We start from the raw sequence: 23,377 nt of genomic DNA, 5'->3' as shown, positions 1-23,377 counted from the left end.
TAGGGGTAAGATGGGAATAAAGACACAGACCTACTAGAGAATGGACTTGAGGATATGGGGAGGGGGAAGGGTAAGCTGTGACAAAGCGAGAGAGTGGCATGGACATATATACACTACCAAACGTAAGGTAGATAGCTAGTGGGAAGCAGCCGCATAGCACAGGGAGATCAGATCCGTGCTTTGTGACCGCCTGGAGGGGTGGGATAGGGAGGGTGGGAGGGAGACACAAGAGGGAGGAGATATGGGGATGTATGTATACATATAGCTGATCCACTTTGTTATACAGCAGAAACTAACACACCATTGTAAAGCAATTATACTCCAAAGGAGTTGGATTGGTGAGGTTGGGAAGGGGGGGATTTTAGGGTTTGTCCAGTGGTAGCAATACAGTCCGGTGGTCCAGGTGTGTGGCTGTTCCTAACCTCCCCGATGCTGTCCTTTTAGCAGAAGGTCCTTGCAAGCATCCCAGGGCTGCAATTGACAAAAAAAGGTCCAGTTCTTTGGAACCGCTCATGAAATCTGAGAAGTGCCAGGAGAGCCCGATGGTAGAGTCCATGCCACAGCATCTTGAGGGGCTGAGGGAGCCTGGAACCAGCTCTGGGGAACACTTCCCAGCCTGCTCAGCAACTGAGGGGGCTTTGTGGTACTCACCTGCCCTTCCCATCTTTTCCCCTTCTCTTGTTGTTTGGGTCCTGCACCCAATTCCACCGGTAGGGTAGGATTCCGCACGCCAACCAACAAGCAATACTCAGGACGCCAAGTGGGTGTCCTACGATTCCTCTCATCAGATTCCACAGGTAAGGGGCTCAGTCCCCAAGACTGCCCTTCACTTCAGAGGCCAATCGAAAGCCCAGGTTCTTACTTGTACTTCCAACCCACTGGCTATAAATCAGAGGTTCCCAGGCCTCCCTCCTCGCGTTCGATTAATTTGCTACAGCAGCTCACAGAATTCAGGAAATCGGTTTATTCATTAGATTACTGGTTTATTAAAGGATAGGAGTCGACAGCCAGGTGAAGAATTGCCCAGGGCAAGGCATGGGGAAGGGGTGCTGAGCCTTCTCTGCCTTCTCTGAGCTCACCGGTCTCCCAGTATTTCCAGGTGTTCACCAACCTGGAAGCTCTCTGAGCCCCGTTTTTTGAGGTCTTTGAATGAAGCTTCATTACACAAGCATGACTGATCAAATCATTGTCCATTGGGATTGATTCAACCTCCAGCCCCTCCCCCCTTCCCTCTAAAAGTCAGGAGGTTGGGACTGAAAGTTGCAACCCTCTAATCACCTGGTGATGTTCTCCTGGCAACCAGCCCCATCCCTAGGTGTGGTCCAAAATGTGCTCCATTAACATAACAAAACACCGCCCCCCCCTTCATTTAGGAAATTCCAAGAGATTAAGGAGCTCTGTGCCAGAGGGGACAAAACCAAATAAATATCTCTTACTTTAATCACAACGGCAAATATGTAGCTCTTGAACGTTAGAGCTATCATAATTCCTCCTCTCTAAGAGAAGCAAGAATAAGACGGGTGAGCGAAGTGTGGGTTACGCTACAAACCTGAGTAAGGAAACCTAAACTCACCCGTCCCTGATTCTGAGCCTCTTCTTTAGTGGAGCCCATCATTTCAACAAACATCTCCCTTCTCTGTCATCCAGTAAATCCTACCCGATAAACAGGAAGACATCCATAGAGGGGAGGGCCCTTATTTTGCTGGTCGGCTTGCTCCTTCATTGCCGCATAATTTAATTTCTCCTAACACCTTTTGTTTTCAACTGGGTAAGATTCCCCGTGGTCTCATTTTATTCTTTGGCTTTGTGGGACTTTAACCAATGTGGGTGCAAATAGTTTGAAGTTTGAGCATGGTTTTTACCTAACTCTTCATAGTGCATACCTCAGATCGCACTCATTTAGATATATCCATCTGTGTATGTATTTAGAGAGTGATTTAATGTTTTTTTTTAATCTGTCAATTTAATTTCCCCAGCAAGGATCTTGTGGGCAGTGTTTCCTCATGATAATGTGCAGACAGTTGGCACCAACTTTGTTTCACAAATGTGGCAGTCTGATATGGCTGAAGATGTAAAAAAAATTTCCCCAAATTTGTAATATGAGTACCCAAATGTATATTTCCGTCTTTTCCTTCTCTTTTTTTTTTTTTAGGGAGGAGTTATTCTCTATCTTTTAACACTGGAGAACACCACTACAATTTATCATTCAGTATTTGTGCATGAAGGCTCACACAATAAGTCATTATAAAAATTGGCCAAGGAGTTCCCTGGTGGCCTAGTGGTTAGGATTCTGGGCTTTCAATTCTAGTGGCTTGGCTTCAATCCCTGGTCGGGGAAATAAGATCCTGCAAGCCACATGGTGTGGCCAAAAAACAATTACCAAATGGTTGGAAAATTTTTAAAAGAATATACTAAAGATAGGCCAAACTTATATGCTTTTTGGTGTGTTTTCTTTTTCAGGTCAGAACTGTGGAGGCTTAGTCCAGGGTCCCAATGGCACCATTGAGAGTCCAGGGTTTCCCCATGGTTACCCAAACTATGCTAACTGCACCTGGATTATCATCACGGGAGAACGCAATCGGATACAATTGTCATTCCACACCTTTGCTCTTGAAGAAGATTTTGATATTTTATCGGTGTATGATGGACAGCTCCAACAAGGGAATTTGAAAGTGAGGTAAAGTGTTGGCTCTTCCTGTAATAGATGAGGTTTGACATACTCAGATTGTGAAACTTAATTGGGATTAACATTTGAATTTAATTTTCAGAAAAGAACATTTTAGTTACTATAATGAAAAATTAAAGACTGTTGCTTTGTGCACACTTCTTTCAATCCCTAAGAACGTAACTTCTTATTGAAAGCAATCACTGACTTCGTTAATACATATCAGATTGTTCAAGATCTGTAAAACAGTGTTGCCAAGTTAATGTAAGTTATGATACACCATTGTTTATAAGCAACTGTGGATTTGAGAGAAAAAGCACAAAGTGAGCACAATTTAAAGAACAACAAAAGGAACCTTGATATTGTCAGAGAGTATATTCAATACAAAGAACATAGGAGGTGGGTGGAGTAAAAACATGAAAGAACATTGTACTCTTTGGAGAATTTTTGGTTCGCACCATCATAGAATATTCCACTCCTCATTAGCTTTCTCTTTGAATCTATGATTTTTTACCATGAAGAAAGAAAAATATTTTCTGGGATGATTTTAAGTTATATTTTTCATTTATCACCAAGAAAAAAAAATTGTACCTGTACAAATATAGTCATCTTTTTTTTTGTTAAATTTTGGCCAAGAACGAGGAATATCCCTTTCAAAGAAATTGGAATTTCTTAGCCAAACTGATGAACATATTTAAATATATACATATATGGCAAATAAGACTTTATCCTCTGGTTTTAAAATTCTACATTAGAGATTAAGTTTGTTGAATATAGGGTCTTGTAGAAAAACTGACAGTAGGCGGAAGGAATTGTGCTGCTTAGATAAATAAAATGGCATTCATGCTAATCTTAGCAGTAATATACAAAAATGATATACTTTATTTACAATTTTGTGAATTGAGAAAAATCTCTGGCTATAAAAATGCATAATTGTGTTTTTACATCTAGTTAATATATTAATACTATATATATTAGTATGTATATAATATATTAATAAATATATAATATTAATATATATAAATATCGATATATATTAACTATATAGTCAATGTTAAGTATAGAATATGAATATATTTCAAATATTTTATTTTCATTTCTTTATGCATTTTCAGATATAAAATACCTTGTAGTTCTTTCTGAGTCGTCTCCAATGTTACTGTCTGTTTTCAGAAACACTTTTCCAGTTGCCCTTTCTGAGACATATTGCATACAGCTACCTCCTTTATGGATTTGTTAGGTAAACTTTCCTTCTTCCTGTCTGACATGTGTGGGCCAACATTTGGATGTTTGGACAAAGTATCCATATTTGCAGTCCTTGCTAATTTGATGCAAAATGCCTTAACCTCTTTCATGCTCTTCTAACTATTACTAACTTTTCATCCACACAAAAGATTCTACTAGGGAATAGTGCTGTTTTGTAATAATAGAAAGCATTGTGACAAAAAATAGAGAATCTAGTTTACTCAAATATTAAGTCATATGCCTCTGTGTTAAAAAGTAACTCATTCTCTTTCAATGAAAGACAAATGCCTATTGCATATGAAAGTAAAAAATATTGCTCTGTGAGGAAGAGCGCTGAGCTCCCACAAGAAAACTTTCCCAGGAGCCGTCAGAAATGCAACCAGATTGATCATCTGTTGGATATGGTCTGTAATTTACTGTCCAGCTGTAAAGCGCTCATGTTCTGAGGGGAAAACTACAAATGATCTTCAAATCTATTATTTTGAAGTATTTTTGGTCATATTTATGTACCTTTCTAGGTTCAGGCATTATTTGGGCGGGGCGGGGGAAGAGGAGTGTTTCCAAAGTAATTAAACGCATATTGCTTATAAAATTTTAAAAAATTTCTGTCAATATTTCCATTCCCTATAACTCTATTATAATTGCTATAATTCTATCCTATTCTAAAGGAAACCTGTCTTAAATGTTAATTTACTCAACTACCTGTCTTTGGACAATTTAGTATTCCCTTATGTTCTTAAGTTGACATTATGATCACTTTATAGGTTAATAACTATAAAGTTTAGAAAACAGCATACCTGTCATCTTCAGTATTATAACAGGATCAGCAGTAGAAATATTAAGGTTAGAACAGTTAGACTCATTGTATTTTATCCTGAGGTACTTGTGAGTAGTATATAAATTAATAGCTGTGACTCAGAAAGCTTCATCAACATTGTTGAGTTATATGTATGTTTACTCACTTAGATTTTTTAATATATTTTTTAACAGCTTCATTTTTTAAAAATTCATTTATTTTATTTATTTTTTAAATTTTTTAATTTTTTTTTTTTTTTTTTTGGCTGCGTTGGGTCTTCGTTGCTGCACCTGCGTGCCAGGTGTCCTAACAAATTGGCAAAACATATCAGAAGCAGAATTCCAGTAATGACTGCCAAGCAGTATAGGTCTCTACAATTATAAAATTTGAATAAAGAATGATGTGAAATAGGAAAATAAATAATGTTGTGAAATAGGAAATTTCCTCATTATTAGGGCAAATGTGTGAGCAGGTTGCAACATTTCAACATTAGGTGATGGGCAAAATCGTTATAAATAGTATTGAAATCTAATTAACAGGGTTGAGGTGGAGACTCTAATGCTGTTTGTTTCCCATTATATCTTGGAACAGTTGTTATTTCTCAGATACGATTAACTCACAGCACTTAAAGCAGCTCTGGAATTCAAACGAAGGGACTTTTGTGAGAGGATTGATGTGTGAGCTGCTGTTTCACTGAGTTGTCAGGAAAGTTATCGCTTAGAGCTTTCATGGTCTGTAGTTGTTTTACTTCTGTACAAACGCTGTTTTTATCAGCTCAAAATGTGCACTAACAAAAAAACAAACATATTAGCAACTTGATCATTTTATATGAAGAAATTTCTTTTGTGTAACTACAGTAGAGAACTTTTAATAAGTAACATATGATTTAGATGTAATCCCCAACTAACAAAACAGAATTTGGAGGTTAGAATTACAGATGTTTACACTGTAACTTGAAATTTAGTAAGAATATATGATTTACGCTATGTAACAAGAAATCTTTAAAGGAAACAAAAATGTATATATAACACAAACGCATATATGATTTATGTCTCCATCGATAAATTAACTTTTAGTATGTAAATACTGAGCATTAAATTAAGACTTCTCGTGAGCCCAAGAGAAAATATTAAACTCAAAATTAGGAATAGAAATCTGCTCCTGAGCTATCTAGAATTAAAACCCTAGTTCCTGTTTTGTTTTTTTTTAATAAATCTATTTATGTATTTGTTTATTTTTGGCAGCGCTGGGTCTTCGTTGCCGCACACGGGCTTTCTCTAGTTGCGGCGAGCAGGGGCTACTCTTTGTTGCGGTGCGCAGGCTTCTCATTGCAGTGGCTTCTCTTGTTGTGGAGCACGGGCTCTTGGCACATGGGCTTCAGTAGTTGTGGTATGCGGGCTCCGTAGTTGTGGCTCGCGGGCTTCAGAGCACAGGCTCAGTCGTTGTGGCGCACGGGCTTAGTTGCTCTGCGGCATGTGGGATTCCTTCCAGACCAGGGCTCGAACCCATGTCCCCTGCATTGGCAGAGCGGATTCTTAAACCACTGCACCACCAGGGAAGTCCTGCCCTCACTGGTTTTTATGAGCTGTCATATTCCTGCCATTTTTTGAATCTCTGGCCATATTGACTCTGTACCTCCTCCTGATTCTCAGACCTCCACAGAAGTCTAACCCTACATGTTTTATTTTGCAACATCTCTATAAACCACAACCTGCTTTGATCCTCACAGAAAACACTCCACGAAGTCCCATTCTATGCGAGGTTGACCCATGCACACAGGTTGACCGGTACATGGAGATGATAATATGCTGGCCCCAGGCTCACCCCCCTCTAATTCTGAAACATTTGCCACAGTCCTGTCCTCATTCTATGTTGCCAGTAAGATAAGCACTCTAGTCAACGTGACCCCGATATTCAAGGAACCCTACCAAGTGCAAAGTACACTTCTGGCCTTCCGCCTCTTCCATATTTTCCCTGTGTGTTTCAGTCCACTCTGGTTGCTATAATAGGATACCACAGACTGTGGGGCTTAAAATCAGTGGGGATTTATTTCCTGTAGCTCTGGAGTCTGAAAGTTCAAGATCAAGGTACCAGCAAATTTGGTGTCTCAGGAGGGCCTGTATCTTGGTTCATAGGGGCTGTCTGTGTCAATCTAGGCTTTCAGTGTCTTCATACTGTGCAAGGAGCAAGGGAGGTCTCCAGGGTCTCTTTTAAAAGGGTGCTAATCCCATTCATGAGGGCTACATTCTCCATAATCACGTCCCAAAGTTCCCACCTTCAAATACCGCCATGTTGGGGGTGAGGATTTCAACATATGAATTTGGGGGGCCACAGACACTCAGGCTATAGTGCTAGGGGAGTTTTCTTATTTAGCTGAATGGGTCTATGAGTTATTCCTTGATCTGACCTTATAAGAGAATATAATATACTGTAATATTCTTCATCCTTCCCTCTGCCTGCCTACATTATATCCAGCTTTCAAAACCCATTTCACATTATATTTATTTCAGGAAATTGGCCCTATGCATCCCAAGTTAAAAAACAACCCCACCAAAAAAGTCTTTTTTTTTTTTTTTCTGAACTCCTTTAGCACTTGTAACTAACATAGATCTTGAATCAAGCACTGCTTTGAATCACACTGTCTCTCAAGTTGCCTTTTGTTGAAGGTTGTATATCTTTGTGTTCTAGTATGACAAATAGAACATACATCCTCCAAGGCCAAGAAATGTGCCACGACTGTCTTCTCTGGTGATGACATATATGACTTTAATATAGTCAATAAATCTTCATGGAATGATTTTGATTTAAGCTATTCCTGATTCAGGACCACTCCTCTCTATGCTCTCTGTGTATAAGCCAGCATGACTTAATATAACTCTCTCCTCTAGGTGAGCATGAGAGACTTTTGTATCCTGTAGATGTTCTCTAAATATGAAGTCGTGTTTTTTCGATTTGTCCCCAAATCAAAAATAATTGAAGTTGGGGCTTCCCTGGTGGCGCAGTCGTTGAGAGTCCGCCTGCCGATGCGGGGGACACGGGTTCGTGCCCCGGTCCGGGAAGATCCCACATGCCGCGGAGCGGCTGGGCCCGTGAGCCATGGCCGCTGAGCCTGCGCATCCGGAGCCTGTGCTCCACAACGGGAGAGGCCACAACAGTGAGATGCCCGCATACCGAAAAAAAATAATAATAATAATAATTGAAGTTAACATCAGTTTCCAATTATGATAACATTATAATATCAAACTTGGAAAATAAATCCCATTATAACCTCAAAAAGTAAATAAAAATGAACCTATGAAGGAAAATTGTACCATGCAAATGTGGAAAATCAGTATGTATATCCCATGATTATTGTAAAATACAAGTCCTAAGAAAATAGCTTTGGCAGTTATCTTGGCTTTATCTTCCTCTGACTTTTACAAGATTACCCCTAAATTTCTGCAGTGATGGTAATGAAGAGGTAAGAGATGAATGTTATAGAGCCATTACAATCAGTAAATCATGAATAAGTGATGCAAAAATATCAGTTTTTTCCATTTTTTGAAAAAATGTGTTAACAAAGAAATTTGTATAATATTAACTATATCCGGTGATGTTTAGAACTTCAGAGCTTTTAAGGGCTAGGAAGGGGTTTCAGTTGCATTTGGATTAAATTAGACTAGAGGCCTGGCAGTGTCTAAATTCTGCCGTACTGTCCCCCATTGCCATTATGAGGTTCTGAGGGAACCGTTCACAGACACGTAGTCAGATAAAAATCAAAGCATCATTTTATTTTTAGCTTGGCTGGTGACTCATGCCCCATTTAAGACTCTGAAAAACATAGGATGAAGTGTGTATAAAAGCTTCTATAGGGACTGGAACATCATACTCATACCAAAGACATGTCTTGCCATCTTATCACATTCGGTCAGCCACAGGGTCTGGGAGTAGAAGGAATGGCTGGCATGATCAGACCAACACGTAGTGAGGGAGGGCCCCAGAGAGGTGGGCCTTATAGCCTTCGTGAGGAGCTGAAGCCCACAGGGCTGAAGCCTCAGGCTGTCAAAGCCCAGTAGCCCAACCAATGCTTAGGGATCTGATCAAACCGGGCCTCCTGTCCTAGTGGGCACGGTGCAGAGGTGCTGAGGGGGACAGTGGCAGTGTTAGGTCATCTCCTATAAACCTATCATGTTCCCATGAGTTCGTGCATCTGTCAGCCGTGATGATTATTCTATGTACATGTTTTAAGATGATGAAATAAAAAAATCATTTTATTTGATACAGCTTCCAAATTTCCTTTCTCAGCATATGCTTTGAATTAGCAACTTATAGGCAAGGTTGATAGTGATTGGGTAAGGCAGAGTCCACTAATTTATTTATTCTTTTTAAGTTGGTTGTCTGCAGTTGGCTAGTGTGGAAGAGAAGGCCGGTTAAATCAGAGATTCAAGGATGAGGCCTAAACATATGTTTATATTTGTATTTGTATAAATATGTACTTGCGTATTATCCCCCAGCTGATTTTAATATGGTTGAAAACTGTATATATTTTTTATAAGGCTCATATTTATTAACAAAAATGATTAAGTTGCTAGTAATTAGAAATCCTGGAGATAAAATGTAAAGCATTTAAGGGAGATAGGTAGAACTATGTTTGCAAAACTGTAAGCATGTTTTAACATGTATCTGAATTCTGACCACTACCATTCATGCTGTGGTGGTGGTTTTGCATGAGCCAAAAATGGATGGTTCATTTCAGTATCTTGGTCATTTTGAAAGTAGCAAACCATATTAATATGGGCAAAGGAGTCTTTTGAATAATCATAAATATATGTGTGAGGAAAATATTCCCAGAGCCCCCAACTCCTAGGACATTTGTCTTGCATAAATGTAGACATATGGAAAGGCATTCAGAGTTTCAAGAAGAGGATGAAAGAAAAAGAAGATTAATAAATACTTTGCGACAGGACTGCATTTTCAGCAGACAAAGCTATTTTGAGGTATTGGTCATGGGAACGTGAAAGGAGACACAATCTTATAATATAAAATCTTGTCTTTACTACTTAAAATAACTATGTTGGATCATCAATTTAAATAATAATATGCAATAATAAAAATACCAGAAAGAACTTCTTCAGTACACATAATTTAGAAGTCATGGAGAAAATGACTGAAGAATTTGACTTCCTCAAATTTAAAATCCAAAAGCCAAATGACAAATCGAGAAAAAGTATTTACAGTAGTGTGAGACACAGGGAGTTATTTTCTTAATTTATAACATACACTCTCAGAACTATAAGGAATAAGATAAATCATTTAATAGAAAACCAGGTAAAAGTATGAACAAGGAGTTCAAATATAACAGTCCATGGTAATAAGTGTATTTCAAGAAAATTAAAACAGTAATGCAATATATCTCATCAGTCTGAATGGCAAAACTTTAAAATTTTTGATAACTCAGAGTTTTTGAGGGTATTAGACAAATGCCTTTATATCCTGTTGGTAGAATTACGAATTGCAGCAGTTATTTTTGGATAGAATTTTGAAATTTCTCTCAAATTTAAAAATTATGTACAAGCTCTTTCCTTCAGCAAGTCCAGCTAAGAATTTATTCTACAAAATTACCTTCAAATATGACAAAACACATGGAATGAAATGCTTATGGGTGCATTTTGATAGTATTAAAAACAAATTCAAGAATGTCTATCCTTCTATAGAGACTAGTTAAATAAGTTAGAGGATATATGTATTACAATGTACCATTAAAAATAATGAATGGGATCTTTATTTGCTGATATGAAGAGATCTCTCACTATATTTTACATTTATAAATTACAGTAGTATTGGATTGTCCAATTTCACTCAATATTTTATTTTCTTGAATAAACAATATGTAATCTCATAATAAAACACATCAAATTCTGGATGATGGTGGAACCCGGCGTATGCCTTTCTTATATATAATTGCAGCATGTTGTAGTGATTTCAAGGATGCTGTGGGAAGGAGAATAAAGGCATCTGTCCACCCTGAGGGCTCCCAGAGGGCTGCCTACCAGCCGTTGTAATTTTAATCAAGATAAAATGCTGCCTTAATCCAGAAAAAGTATGGCTCTCTTAGTGTTCACAGCAGGCTAGGGGTAGGGGAGGTTTTGTTATTGTTGTTGTTACCCTTTTATTTAAGAACTGAGATATAGTTGATGTACAATATTATGAGTTTCAGGTGTATAACATAGTGATTCACAATTTTTAAAAGTTATACTCCGTTTGTAGTTACTATAAACTATTGCCTATATTCCTTGCGTTATACAGTATATCCTTGTAGCTTATTTATTTTATACATAGTAGTTTGTACCTTTTAATCCCCTACCCCTATCCCGCCCCTCCGTCTTCCCCCTCCCCCCGGTAACCACTAGCTTCCCCTCTGTCTGTGAGTCTGTTTCTATTTTGTTATATTCATTCTTATATTCACGTGTTTCTTTTATATTTTAGATTCCACATATAAGTGAAAGTATACAATATGTGTCTTTCTCTGTCTGACTTATTTCATTAAGCATAATACCCTCCAGGTCTATCCATGTTGTTGAAGATGGCAAAAGTTCATTCTTTTTTTATGGCTGAGTTGTTTTCCATTGTATATATGTACCATACCTTATTTATTTATTCATTTATTTATTTATTTATAACATCTTTATTGGAGTATAATTGCTTTACAATGGTGTGTTAGTTTCTGCTGTATAACAAAGTGAATCAGCTATACATATACATATATCCCCATATCTCTTCCCTCTTGTGTCTCCCTCCCACCCTCCCTATCCCACCCCTCTAGGTGGTCACAAAGCACCGAGCTGATCTCCCTGTGCTATGCGGCTGCTTCCCACTAGCTATCTGTTTTACATTTGGCAGTGTGTATATGTCCATGCCACTCTCTCACTTCGTCCCAGCTTACCCTTCCCCCTCCCTGTGTCCTCGAGTCCATTCTCCATATCTGTGTCTTTATTTCTGTCCTTCCCCTAGGTTCATCAGAACCATTTTTTTTTTTAGAGTCCATATTTATGTGTTAGCATATGGTATTTGTTTTTCTCTTTCTGACTTACTTCACTCTGTATGACAGTCTCTAGGTCCATCCACCTCACTACAAATAACTCAATTTCATTTCTTTTTATGGCTGAGTAATAGCCCATTGTATGTATGTGCCACATCTTCTTTATCCATTCATCTGTTGGTGGACACTTAGGTTGCTTCCATGTCTGGCTATTGTAAATAGTGCTGCAATGAACATTGTGGTACACGAATCTTTTTGAATGATGGTTTTCTCAGGGTATATGCCCAGTGGTGGGATTGCTGGGTCGTATGGTTGTTCTATTTTTAGTTTTTTACGGAACCTCCATACTGTTCTCTATAGTGGCTGTGTCAATTTACATTCCTACCAAGAGTGCAGGAGGGTTCCCTTTTCTCCACACCCTCTCCAGCATTTATGGTTTGTAGATTTTTTGATGATGGCCATTCTGACTGGTTGTACCATATCTTTTTTATTCATTCATCCGTCAGTAGACACTTAGGTTGCTTCTATATCTTGGCTATTGTAAATAGTGCTGCTGTGCATTTGGCGGTGCATGTGTCTATTTGGATCAGCGTTTGGGTGGTTTCTTTCTGTAAGTATGTATATGCTCTGTCTTTGGCATTCTTGTGGAGGTAGTTATTTCTATCTCTGTGCCTATGAATATCTCCATTTTGATGTTTTTCTCTCTCTCTCCCATCTATTAATCTATATCTATATTTATATCAGTGTTTCTCAACGAGGGGTGATGTTATGCCCCAGGGGACATTTGGTAATGTCTGAAGACATTATTGTCACAGTTGGGTGGGGATGCTCCTAGGATGTGGCAGGTACAGTACAGAGATGCTGATGAATGTCCTACAACACACAGGACAACACGTAGGACAGTCCCATATGACAAAGAATTGTCTTCCACCAAATGTCAAAAATGCCAAGGATGAAAATTCCCTGTTTACAGCAGTAAACCATCTGTATACAACCATCTATACCTGTACCTCTGTATATGTGGCCTCTACATTTCTCTCAATATTGTTTTTCTATGCGAAGACCCAAGCTGAAAAAGGTAAACGAGAACTCTCTGGAACTGACAGTTACATTTCTGCTGTGCAGAGGTAGCTAGGCGGATGGAATGATTGAAGTGATAGAAAATGATGGGGTCTCCTGCAGGATTGTGTCAGCAAGCAAATGGGATTTCCACCGTATTACATATCATCAAATTTCACCAAGAATCATTTTTACCTTCTCTCTCAAAAGGAAATAAAATTATTATTTCAGTCCTAGGTTTCTGGGAAAAGAAACATAAAGTGTCCAAAAGTTGGTAAGATATTAATTGAATTTTATTATTCTGTATAATAGTGAATCTGCAAAGATAGTCTGTTCAAATGACTTACTGGGAAGCTCTCCATAGTAAAAAGTAAGAAGGAGCTAAAAATAATCAGATTTCTTAGAATTTCCAAGATTTTAAATTAATTTTGTGTGGATGACTAGATTTGTAGGTGAATGATTTTTTTTAAGTTTAAAATGTACTTTTTCTCTCCCCGTCCCTTTTAAGTGTTTGGATAGCAAAACCTGTACTGATTTATGCTTTTATCCCCAACAGAAGCTGAGCACTTAGAACACACTAAACCGGTGCGTTTTGATTGAATAAATGTACATTAGTTGTTTACAAAATAATTGTAAAGAAATGGATGCTATATACAAAAGTGTGTCATACACTTTCAATTCACAGAATTTAAAAAAAAAGGAATAGGATATTACTTAGAACTTAAAACAATTCTTTCTTTTACTATAATAAACAGTCACCCACCCTGTGCGTATAAATACGATCGACTTTGTATCTGAATGTACTGAAAAATAATCAAAAGGCAAATATTTATCTTAGAAGCCATCTTGTCTCAAACCTTTAAAAACTGTTATCCTGGAGTAAACTTGATATTTAGACATTTTATGAGTTTGTGCATTTAACTAGGCAGCAGTATTATATATAAAAATTGTATAAGCGATTAAGAGTGTTTACAGCCCAGAAGCCTGTAAATTTAGAAAATTCTTTCAAATAAGGTTTCCAGGAGCGGAGCTGTTGGCCCTTTTCTGAACCTCAGTTTTGTCCTGGCTTACATCTCCCCTGCCTTACCTCTTAGAACCTGAAGTATTAACTCAAGCAGGGTTCGGAAAGTTGCTCATAGATTCCAGGTGGTAGATATAAGTGAATAAAACCCTCACAGCCTTTCTTTGGTTCATACTTGCCCTGAGGGGGAGGCAGCTTGGGGAGGGTCCTTAAGTGAGTGGGGAATAAAGCCTGCCTGTGTGAACTTCCAGAATGATCTGGAGCCCTGCCCTCCCAACCTCTGCCCCCTGGGTCACTGACCCTAATTGGATTTCCTTGGCTTCCTGCCCAGAGGCCAGTTCTTGTTGGCCTCTGTTTCACGATCAGTGGAAGATTAGACAATTTTGTCTCTGAACCTTGTTGTCAATACAACTTCCCAAGCTCAAAGACTGTATTGATCCCACACTAAACCCTCAAATGGAAGACGCAGGGTCGTGGCTATAGTTAGACTGCTACTCACCAGCACTACTCACGTATACTTTATCACCAACATCTGTTACTTTTTATTTTAGAAATCACTAGTATAAACCCAGAATCTGTATAGCTGGCTCTCTGTTTCAAGGAAGCAGTCCCCTAATGTACAGGGGTATGTTCCCCTCGAGAGGGAGAATCAGAGAGTGCGCAAGAAAGGATACAAGTGAATGTTTCGTACAACCTGTCACCTTTCAGCCCAAAGAGGAAAACTGAGATAAACGAAACGGGGGCCTCCTGAAAGTTTCTCAAAGTGTCTTCCTTCAAGGAGGCAGCTTCTGTTTCTCACAGCTGTTCACGGACCCTCCGTGGCCGTTATCCCCCATCATCCCTTTTCAGTGTCAAGGCGCCCCGGTGCCTGAACCCCAGGCCGCCTCCACCCCCATGGACCCGCGCTACCAGCAAAAGCCAAGGGGGGGCGCCCTTGTGATTGACGCGTCTTCCTTTGCCACTTGTTAGAGCAGGGCCTCGAACTCCCAGGCCTGCTGGAACCAGAAGGACGATGCGAATACGTGAAACAGAGCAGGTGTAAGACCGTGGCGAGACCTCCTGGTGAGGTCGTGGTCAGTATCAACGCGGCACCAGCTCCTCAGCTGCAGCCAATGGCCGCCAAGCAGAAACGCGGGCCTGACTGGCTGGGGCGGCTTCCAATTAGCCACAGCAGTTTCCAATTACTTCCTGATTAAGGGAACTTCCCTGATTGGTAAGAGGTTAAATCAGGCCGCGCACGTCTCCCCAGAGCCCTTGAGCTCGGCTTCCTGGCGGGAGGGTGGTCCCTGCGGCGGCTCCCCAAGTGGACTCTGCGGTTCTCTGAGTCGCCCGCCTTCGTCAGCGCATCTCGGGCATCCTCTCCCGCCCTCCTCCTTCGGGACCCAGACTTGCTGCCCCACAGGCCCCAAGCTGCACAGCGCATCTTCCGGGCTCCTGTTTGCTTTCCTGGGGGGCCCTCAGTACCTCCGCCAGGACCAGGCCCCGGCCTGCGGACGTGCCCCACGGTGTGCAAAAGAAGATTTCCTGCTGGAGGGGCCCCTGTGGACGGGCTGAAAGTCGACTGGGCTCGGGAGAGTGCCAAGACCCGAGGCTACTCTCCAGGAGAAGGACTCCAGGAGCCCCGCGGTGGTTTCCTGGGAAGCACTGAGACACCCCGCAGCTGTCCAGAGGAACAGCACGCCCAAGGATGCAAGTGAGTTCCTGGGTTTTTCTCTATGTGTGACTGTACGTTTGCGTCGACTTCCTCGCCGGCTGCCTGAGGTGTACTGAACTGACCAAACCCCAGCTCTTCCTGGAGAGTAGTGTCCAGGGTGGGGAGCCCTGGGTGCCCGAGGACCGGCCGAGCCTCTGTCCTGGTTAGGCCACCCTGGGTTCCAGAGTAAGAGCCGCGTTTACGCTTGGATCCACATTGTGCTGGGAAAGGCTCCTGGGTCTGGTGTGAGCACTGAGCCACCGTTGGGCTTCACGCTGCTGCTTCGGAAAGTTGGTTTGTGCCTCGGAGCTGGAGGCCCACCTCCATCAGGCTAGATTTGTGTGCGCCAGGCCGGGGCAGAACTGCGGTCCCCTCCCCTTTAGCTACCTGGGCAGGGGAGAGTGACACGGTCTGTGGTTGGCGTGAACTAGGGGCTAGTGGGGTTTGGAGAGCCTCGTACTCGGGTCTGGAGAGATGATGGCTGTGGACAGGCCATTGAGGGAGGGCAGAGCTGACAGCAACCGGGGTATCTGGTGGGCTTATGTGAGGGTCCTCTGCGGCCTGACGCTCATTATTTCCTTATTTCAAAAAAAAAAAAATACAGTGCGGGAACTGTACAGGGGTAGCAGCAGCTTGTGACCTCTGCCCTAGAAGGTTAATTAATAATCCCAGCCTTGTCAACTCCATGTGTTGGTAATTCCAGAGTAATGAGAAGAGGCAGCTGCAAAACACCTGGCCCCAAAGTAGCTGGGAACTTGGCAGGGTTCAGATACTTCCCTTTGAAAATGGAGAGGTTTAAGATTTCAAAGGTGTCTTCTGGAATAGAGCTCGCCTTTTCTTATTATACCTTGCATTGCAATGATATGGTTTGTCATATCGTGTATTTATGTTTTCAGTCACTTTAAATGAATAAAGTTTGTATAATTACTAGGTAGTGGATTTGCCAAGACTTTTTCTGAAAATCTTGTGTTTCTGCATTAGAACTCTAGTATGTAAATAGCCCAACTTGGATGGGGAACATTCTAGATTTCTTTACACAAGATTGGAGATGGTATTTTGGACAATTGTTTTAATTTCTTTGGGCAAATACCTAGCAGTGGAATAGATGGGTCATATGATAGATTAAGCTTAACTCGAAGAAATGGCCAAACCATTTCCCATGGGCTGTAAACTTTTACATTGCCAGCAGTAGTTATGAGTTCCAGCTGCGTCACACATTTGCCTGTATTCGCTATATCTGCTCTTTAATTTTGGTCGCTCTAATGAGTGTGTAATGGAGAGTTACCTTATTGCGGTTTAATTTACATTCCCTGATGACTAATGTGAGTATCTTTTCATGTACTTACTGGTCATTCATATATCTTCCTTTGTGACATGTCTCTTAAAATTTTCTTCCAGTGATATATGTGTTACAGATAATTTCTCCCAGATTCATTCTCTTAATGGTGTATTTTGAACAACTGTTTTTAATCTTGATAAAGTCCAATTTAACAATATATTTATTGTTTTATGACTATGCAAAATACAAAAAAAGTTTGCATACTTTATCAGAAACATTTTCCTTGATGCCTTCTTCTGAAGTTTAATAGTTTAGCTCTTTGATTTGTCTGTGATCCATTTTGACTTTAATTCATATCACATAATAAAATTAAGTTTTGGAAGTCATCTTTTTGCATGTGGATTGTTACAGCACCATTTACTGAAAAGACTATAATTCTTATAAAGCTGATTTTTTGTGTATGGTGCTAGGTAAGGATTGATGCACATTTTTTTTTTTTTAAATTGAGATACTCAGCTGATCCAGCATTTGTTGAAAAGACTTCATTTTCCTCTTTGAACTGACTTAGCACAATTGCTGAAATTCAACTTCTGACCTATGTCAGGGACTATTCCTGTACTCTCTATTTTGTTCCATTGATCTGTTTGTCTTTTTGCTGTATTGATTATTGTAGCTACGCAGGAAGTTTTAAAGTCATGTAGAGTAGGTACTCCAGTGTGTGTGTGTGTGCGCGCGTGCGCGCTCGTTATTCTAGGTCTTTTGAATTTCATAGAATCATTTAGAATTAACTTGTCAACGTCTATAAAAATTCCCTTGAGATTTTGGTTAGGATTGCTTTGAATCTACAAATTTGGGAAGAATTACCATATTAGCAGTAGGCTTCCAATACATGAATACATTCTATCTCTACATGTATTTAGGTCGTTTTTAGTTTCTCTCAGAAAATGTTAAATTAGATTCATCTGTAACTACTTTTAGTGTATTGCTGCTATTATAAATGCCATCATTTTATTATTTATTTCATTTATTATTTTATTTTTATATTATTATTTTTTTATTATTTATTTGCTGATAATGGATGAAAATGCAATTGGTATTTTGTATAATGTTAGCCTTGTATCCTGTGACTTTCCTAAATTTCAGTATTTCCAGTAGCTATTTTGAAGGTCCTCTGGGATTTATATTTCATGTAAACAATGGTATCTGCATGGAGGGGCAGTTCCACTTCCTCCCACTGGCCTTTCCTTTTTTGGACTGTTTTGAAATGGCTAATACATTCAGCACAGTGTTGCATAACAATGATAAGTGACCATCTTTGCCTTGGTTCTGGCGAAAGAAGGGAAATAATGACCATTATAGGTGACGTTGCTTGTGCTGGTTACTGGTTACCAGGGGATTAATGACCATTATAGATGACGTTGCTTGTGCTGGTTACTGGTTACCAGGGGATTAATGACCATTATAGATGACGTTGCTTGTGCTGGTTACTGGTTACCAGGGGATTAATGACCATTATAGATGACGTTGCTTGTGCTGGTTACTGGTTACCAGGGGATTAATGACCATTATAGATGACGTTGCTTGTGCTGGTTACTGGTTACCAGGGGATTAATGACCATTATAGATGACGTTGCTTGTGCTGGTTACTGGTTACCAGGGGATTAATGACCATTATAGGTGACGTTGCTTGTGCTGGTTACTGGTTACCAGGGGATTAATGACCATTATAGATGACGTTGCTTGTGCTGGTTACTGGTTACCAGTGGATTGCCTCTTGTCTCCAAATCTGCCTTTCTTTCCCTGCTTTGTGATACCAGAGCTGTGCCCTGAGAACAGCTCTCACCTGCCAGCTGGCACTGTGTTAAGCTTTGCCAGTTTCTGTGGGTGCATTAGTGGAGGAAGGAACGGTTTCTCTTGGTCCCTGCTACTGGTCACATGGCTGCCAGCACTGTGCAGGATGTCAGATGGCATCGCCGTCCTCAGAGCTTTCTAGCACCTCCTGGGGTGACTTCCAGGTTCGCCAGCACTCCACACACACATTCCTGGTTGCCAGCTCTGAATGGCGGAACCTCGGCAAGCATTTCCACTGTCCAGTCGACCACTAGTTACTCTCTCCCCCAACAAGTTCTGAATCTCAGCTTGGTGGGAGCAGTCTTTATTATATTTTCCTTCCTCGGGTACTCTACCCTGCCTTAAAGCTGCTCTGCATTTCTACTGTTCCTGTGTTTTTAAACTTCTCTTCGCCTCTTTGTGGTTAATCCTCTGCTAGTCATTCTTTTTTTTTTTTTTTTTCTTTTTATCTCAAAGATTCGGTAAGGTGAGATGTCGAACTCTTGTAGTGCAGGTGATGGTTACTAAACCTTCAAACTTATTCAAGGTAATATGAAATAGGAGGATGTAACTGTTAAACCAAATTCAGATTTTCTTGCTTCCTAACACAAAATAATGTTCATCAAGCATACTTCACAAGAAAAAAATGCTTGGAGATAACTCTACATTAAATTTTTCCCCTTCAAATTACTGGTGCAGTTTCTGTCTCCTGACTGTAACTTGACCAATATATTGATTGTACTTTTTTTTGTTTTTGTTCTTATTTTTTCATAAATGTCCTTTATCAGTTAAGTTCTCTACTGTTACTGGTTTGTTGAGGATTTTTAAAAAATTAATTAATTTATTTTTGGCTGCATTGGGCCTTCGTTGCTATGCGTAGGCTTCCTCTAGTTGCGGCGAGTAGGGGCTACTCTTCTATGCAGTGCACAGGCTTCTCACTGCGGTGGTTTCTCTTGTTGTGGAGCACAGGCTCTAGGCGTGTGGGCTTCAGCAGTTGTGGCCCGTGGGCTCTAGAGTGCAGGCTCAGTAGTTGTGGCACATGGGCTTAGTTGCTTCGCAGCATGTGGGATCTTCCCGGACCAGGGCTCAAACCCGTGGCCCCTGCATAGGCAGGCAGATTCTTAACCACTGCACCACCAGGGAAGTCCTATTGAGGGTTTTATTATGAATTATAGTTTAATTTTATCAAGTGCTTGTTATGCATCAACTGAAATGGTGGCAGTTTTTTCTGTTTTCTATTAATATGGCCAATTTGATTAGTTTATTAAATGTTACTCTTTCGTTGCATTCTAGGATAAAGTCTACCTGATTATAAGGTACTGTCCTTTCACATTGGTTGGTTTGACATTAAGAATTTCTGTGTATATACACAAGTAATTTTGGTTTGTAATTTCTTTTATTGGTAAACTTTTCCAGGTTTTGCTGTAAGCGTAATTTCAAAAACTCAAGTAGAACAGTATTCCCTCCTCCTCCGTTTCTGAAGCAGTTTATGCAAATTTGGTGTTATTCCTTGACAAAATTCAGAGAAACATCTGTGTTTGCAGTTTTCCTTGGTAAATCCTTAAAAAAATTTCAATGCATTTTCTAGATTCATGGCTATTCAGATTTTCCATTTCTTCTGGTGTCAGTTTTAGTAAAATATTTTCCAAGATATCCACTTAATCTGTTATCAAATGTGTTGGTTCAAAGTTGAAGTAGTATTATTTCGAATCCTCTTAATGTCTGTACAGTCTGGTGATAAATTATTTTTCATTTTTGACATTGGTGATTTGTATTTTCTATTTTTCTTTCTAGCTAAGGTTTTGTCAGTTTTCTTTTTCTTCACAGACCACACTTTGTCTTTATTATATTCTCAATTATCTTTTTCAAAAATTGCATTTCTTTTATTTCCCTATTTATATTTAATTTGGCTTATTCTGCTCTTTTTCTAGCAATTTAAGTAAAATGTAAGGTCGCTGAGTCAACTCTTTTGTTGGATAAAGATTTTCCCTCCCAATACTATTTTATCTGTGTCACACATTTTGTCATAATTTAGTTGTATTTTGTAGTCATTTAGTTTGAAATATTTTCTACTTTGTCTCCTGATTTCATCTTTGACATATGAATTAAGAATTGTGTTCGGGGCTTCCCTGGTGGCGCAGTGGTTGAGAGTCCGCCTGCCGATGCAGGGGACACGGATTCGTGCCCCCGTCCGGGAAGATCCCACATGCCGCTGAGTGGCTGGGCCGGTGAGCCACGGCCGCTGAGCCTGCGCGTCTGGAGCCTGTGCTCCGCAACGGGAGAGGCCACAACAGTGAGAGGCCCGTGTAACGCAAAAAAAAAAAAAAAAAAAAAAAAGAATTGTGTTCCATGCAAACACATGGGGTTTCTATAGTGATTTTATTACTGTTGACATCTCCTTTTACTGTATTGTAGTCAGAATATACTCTGCATGATTTTTATCCTCTTACCTTTATTGAAACTTTTTTTCTTTTTTCAATTTGGGTTTGTTTTCCCATACCTGAGCCATTATTAAATAGAAGAAAGTGTCACCCATGACCATTTACTAAATTTTAGATGCTGGGCAAGTCATTTAACTTTGGCAAGGTATATAATAAATATATGCTTATTTGTTTTAAATATGTATGCATATATATGTATATACATATATAATCTATATTTCTTGAAATGGTAGAATTTGAATATTTGTTATATTTAATTTTATTCAGTAGTTTTTTCAAACATTTCTGCATGTTGTCTAATATGACATTTTCTCCACACTAAGCACAACTGAGACAAGTCTTTATAGACCTACTACTATAAAAGGAAAAACTTACATTCTCGTAACTAACAATACGATTCTGTAACTATGAATAGGAGTAGAAACACACTTGTGTGGCTAAAGGTTTAATTCACCATGGTGATTATGATCTAATAAAATGCATATGTGAAACGTGTTTATGAATGTATTATTCCTCTTCCAGCAGCCTATGCACATTTCCCAGTGTATAAATATAAACATTAACTCTTAAAATGTAGATCTGATTGGCACAGTACTAATATTTATGCTATTATCTGCCCCAAAATTAGCCAATAAATTCATTTTTTATAAAGTTATTTAACTCCAAGGAAAATGTGTTTTGCAACTAGTATGTACAAGAAATCATGTTAATTTATATGGGCAACAAGGTACGAGGTTTCGCCTGGTTTTCCAGGAGCCTCCTCTCGAAGAGAGCGAAGAGGGAGAAAAGACATGTTTTTAAAGCAGGAGAACTTGAATAACATGGCGCCCCATGTGACGAGAACAGAGTGCGTGTGAAGATAGAGAGGGAGATGTGCCTGGATCTATTCCATGGACGAATCATGAGTACTCCGAATGGCAGTGCAGGATGCAAAGGAACTTTGGGCTTAAGTTAGAGCCATGGTTTGTAATGACGGGTCCAGTGGGCCTTTTCCCAGGCCACCTGCACCACACCCACAGCCATCACCCCAACCACCATACGGTTACTTTTTCATGGAAGGAAACAAAAATAACTCAGAACTGAAAATCAGTCTTGGTGTTAAATGTTGCCAGTCCCTGAGCGATAAATTGAAATTTATTTGGAACATGCTACGCACCATTAATTCTATTGTTTTAGTATATTCAACAGCATTAAAAGCTATCAATAATTAAGTGTTGGAACAACCCCCCCCCCAAAAAAGGAAAATCATTACTTTCTTTCATATGGATTAAATCCAAGTCAGAAGACTAGTGAAATTCAACAAGGTTATTGATCCTTTGATATTTGTTTGGCATCCCTGTTGGGAAGAAATGCCTGAGCAGGGCGGTAAATCCTTTTGGAAACAGGAAGTGCATTATTTTAATCTCCTTCTGGTGTTACTGAAACGAATGCTGTCGCTGCTAGAAATAGAAAATGGCTTTGTTCCTGCAGTTTCTTTCCCGCAGAATTTATTCTAGCTCACTGTATCTATTCCAGTACTCATGCACTAGCATTTTAAATGCTATAGATTAACTGTAAGGTAATATGAAAGATCCTGTAACATTTTCTCTGAGGATGGAAGTCAGAAATACGTTTCGGGCTTCCCCGTGATACTGGAAAGGCAGTGACGACGGTCTTCCCCAGTTCTCTTCAGAACAATAAGATGGTCCATAAACTGCATTTTGGATCTACTGCTTCAGCTAAAATAATAACAGACACAACAAATAATAATGTAACCCCTCCTCAAGGCAATGCTTCTGGCCATGAAACTCAAACACATCAAAACCTGCTTCTGTTGGATATAAGAGAAGCTAAGTAGAAGAGCAGAAGGATTCAGAAATAAATACACAAGAAGAAAACCCTATTCTGAGATTTCTGCTCGGCTCCCCAACCTGAATATAAATTAGGCTTCAGCTCTGTCCGAGCACCGTATGTGTCTTGCCCACTCTTCCTCTTCCGCTACAGCCCTCTCAGATCTTTCTCCATTTAGGATGCTCAGTTATAGACCACCTGAGTTTCAAGCTGTGCGACAAGCAGGGCTGAATTCACTGAATTTCCTGATTCTGGGGGAGAGCACTGTATTCATGAGTCTTAGTAGTATCTCAAAAGGGTTAAGTAGGGAAGGGTATTTGTAAGATATGGGCTTGAGTTCTTGAAGATGGATCTTTCCAGAGGAAGGTACTGGTTAGTCACCTAGAGTAGACCCTGTGAATGGTCTCCAGATTTGTTTGTTTTGTTTGAGGCACAGGAACCGCTGATGTGACCCTTGGCAACTTGGCGGTTCCTGCAGAATCCAATCCAGCTTCATACTG

At 39.8% G+C, this 23,377-nt stretch overlaps 1 protein-coding gene across 1 annotated transcript in view; it reads left to right on the top strand.

Moving 5' to 3' along the window:
* Positions 1–2,099: 2,099 nt before the first annotated feature.
* The window catches only part of CSMD1 (CUB and Sushi multiple domains 1), a 1,400,820-nt gene continuing 1,379,542 nt past the window's right edge, over positions 2,100–23,377 (top strand). The window contains exons 1-2 of the mRNA XM_060136411.1: positions 2,100–2,103; positions 2,461–2,677. Coding sequence (XP_059992394.1) covers positions 2,100–2,103; positions 2,461–2,677 — 221 coding nt within the window. The remainder of the gene's footprint in view (positions 2,104–2,460; positions 2,678–23,377) is intronic.

This window comes from Lagenorhynchus albirostris, chromosome 21 (assembly GCF_949774975.1).
Source record: "Lagenorhynchus albirostris chromosome 21, mLagAlb1.1, whole genome shotgun sequence".
Taxonomy (NCBI): domain Eukaryota; kingdom Metazoa; phylum Chordata; class Mammalia; order Artiodactyla; family Delphinidae; genus Lagenorhynchus; species Lagenorhynchus albirostris.
Note: the sequence above shows the minus strand (reverse complement) of the source record. Positions and strands in the feature narration are given on the sequence as shown.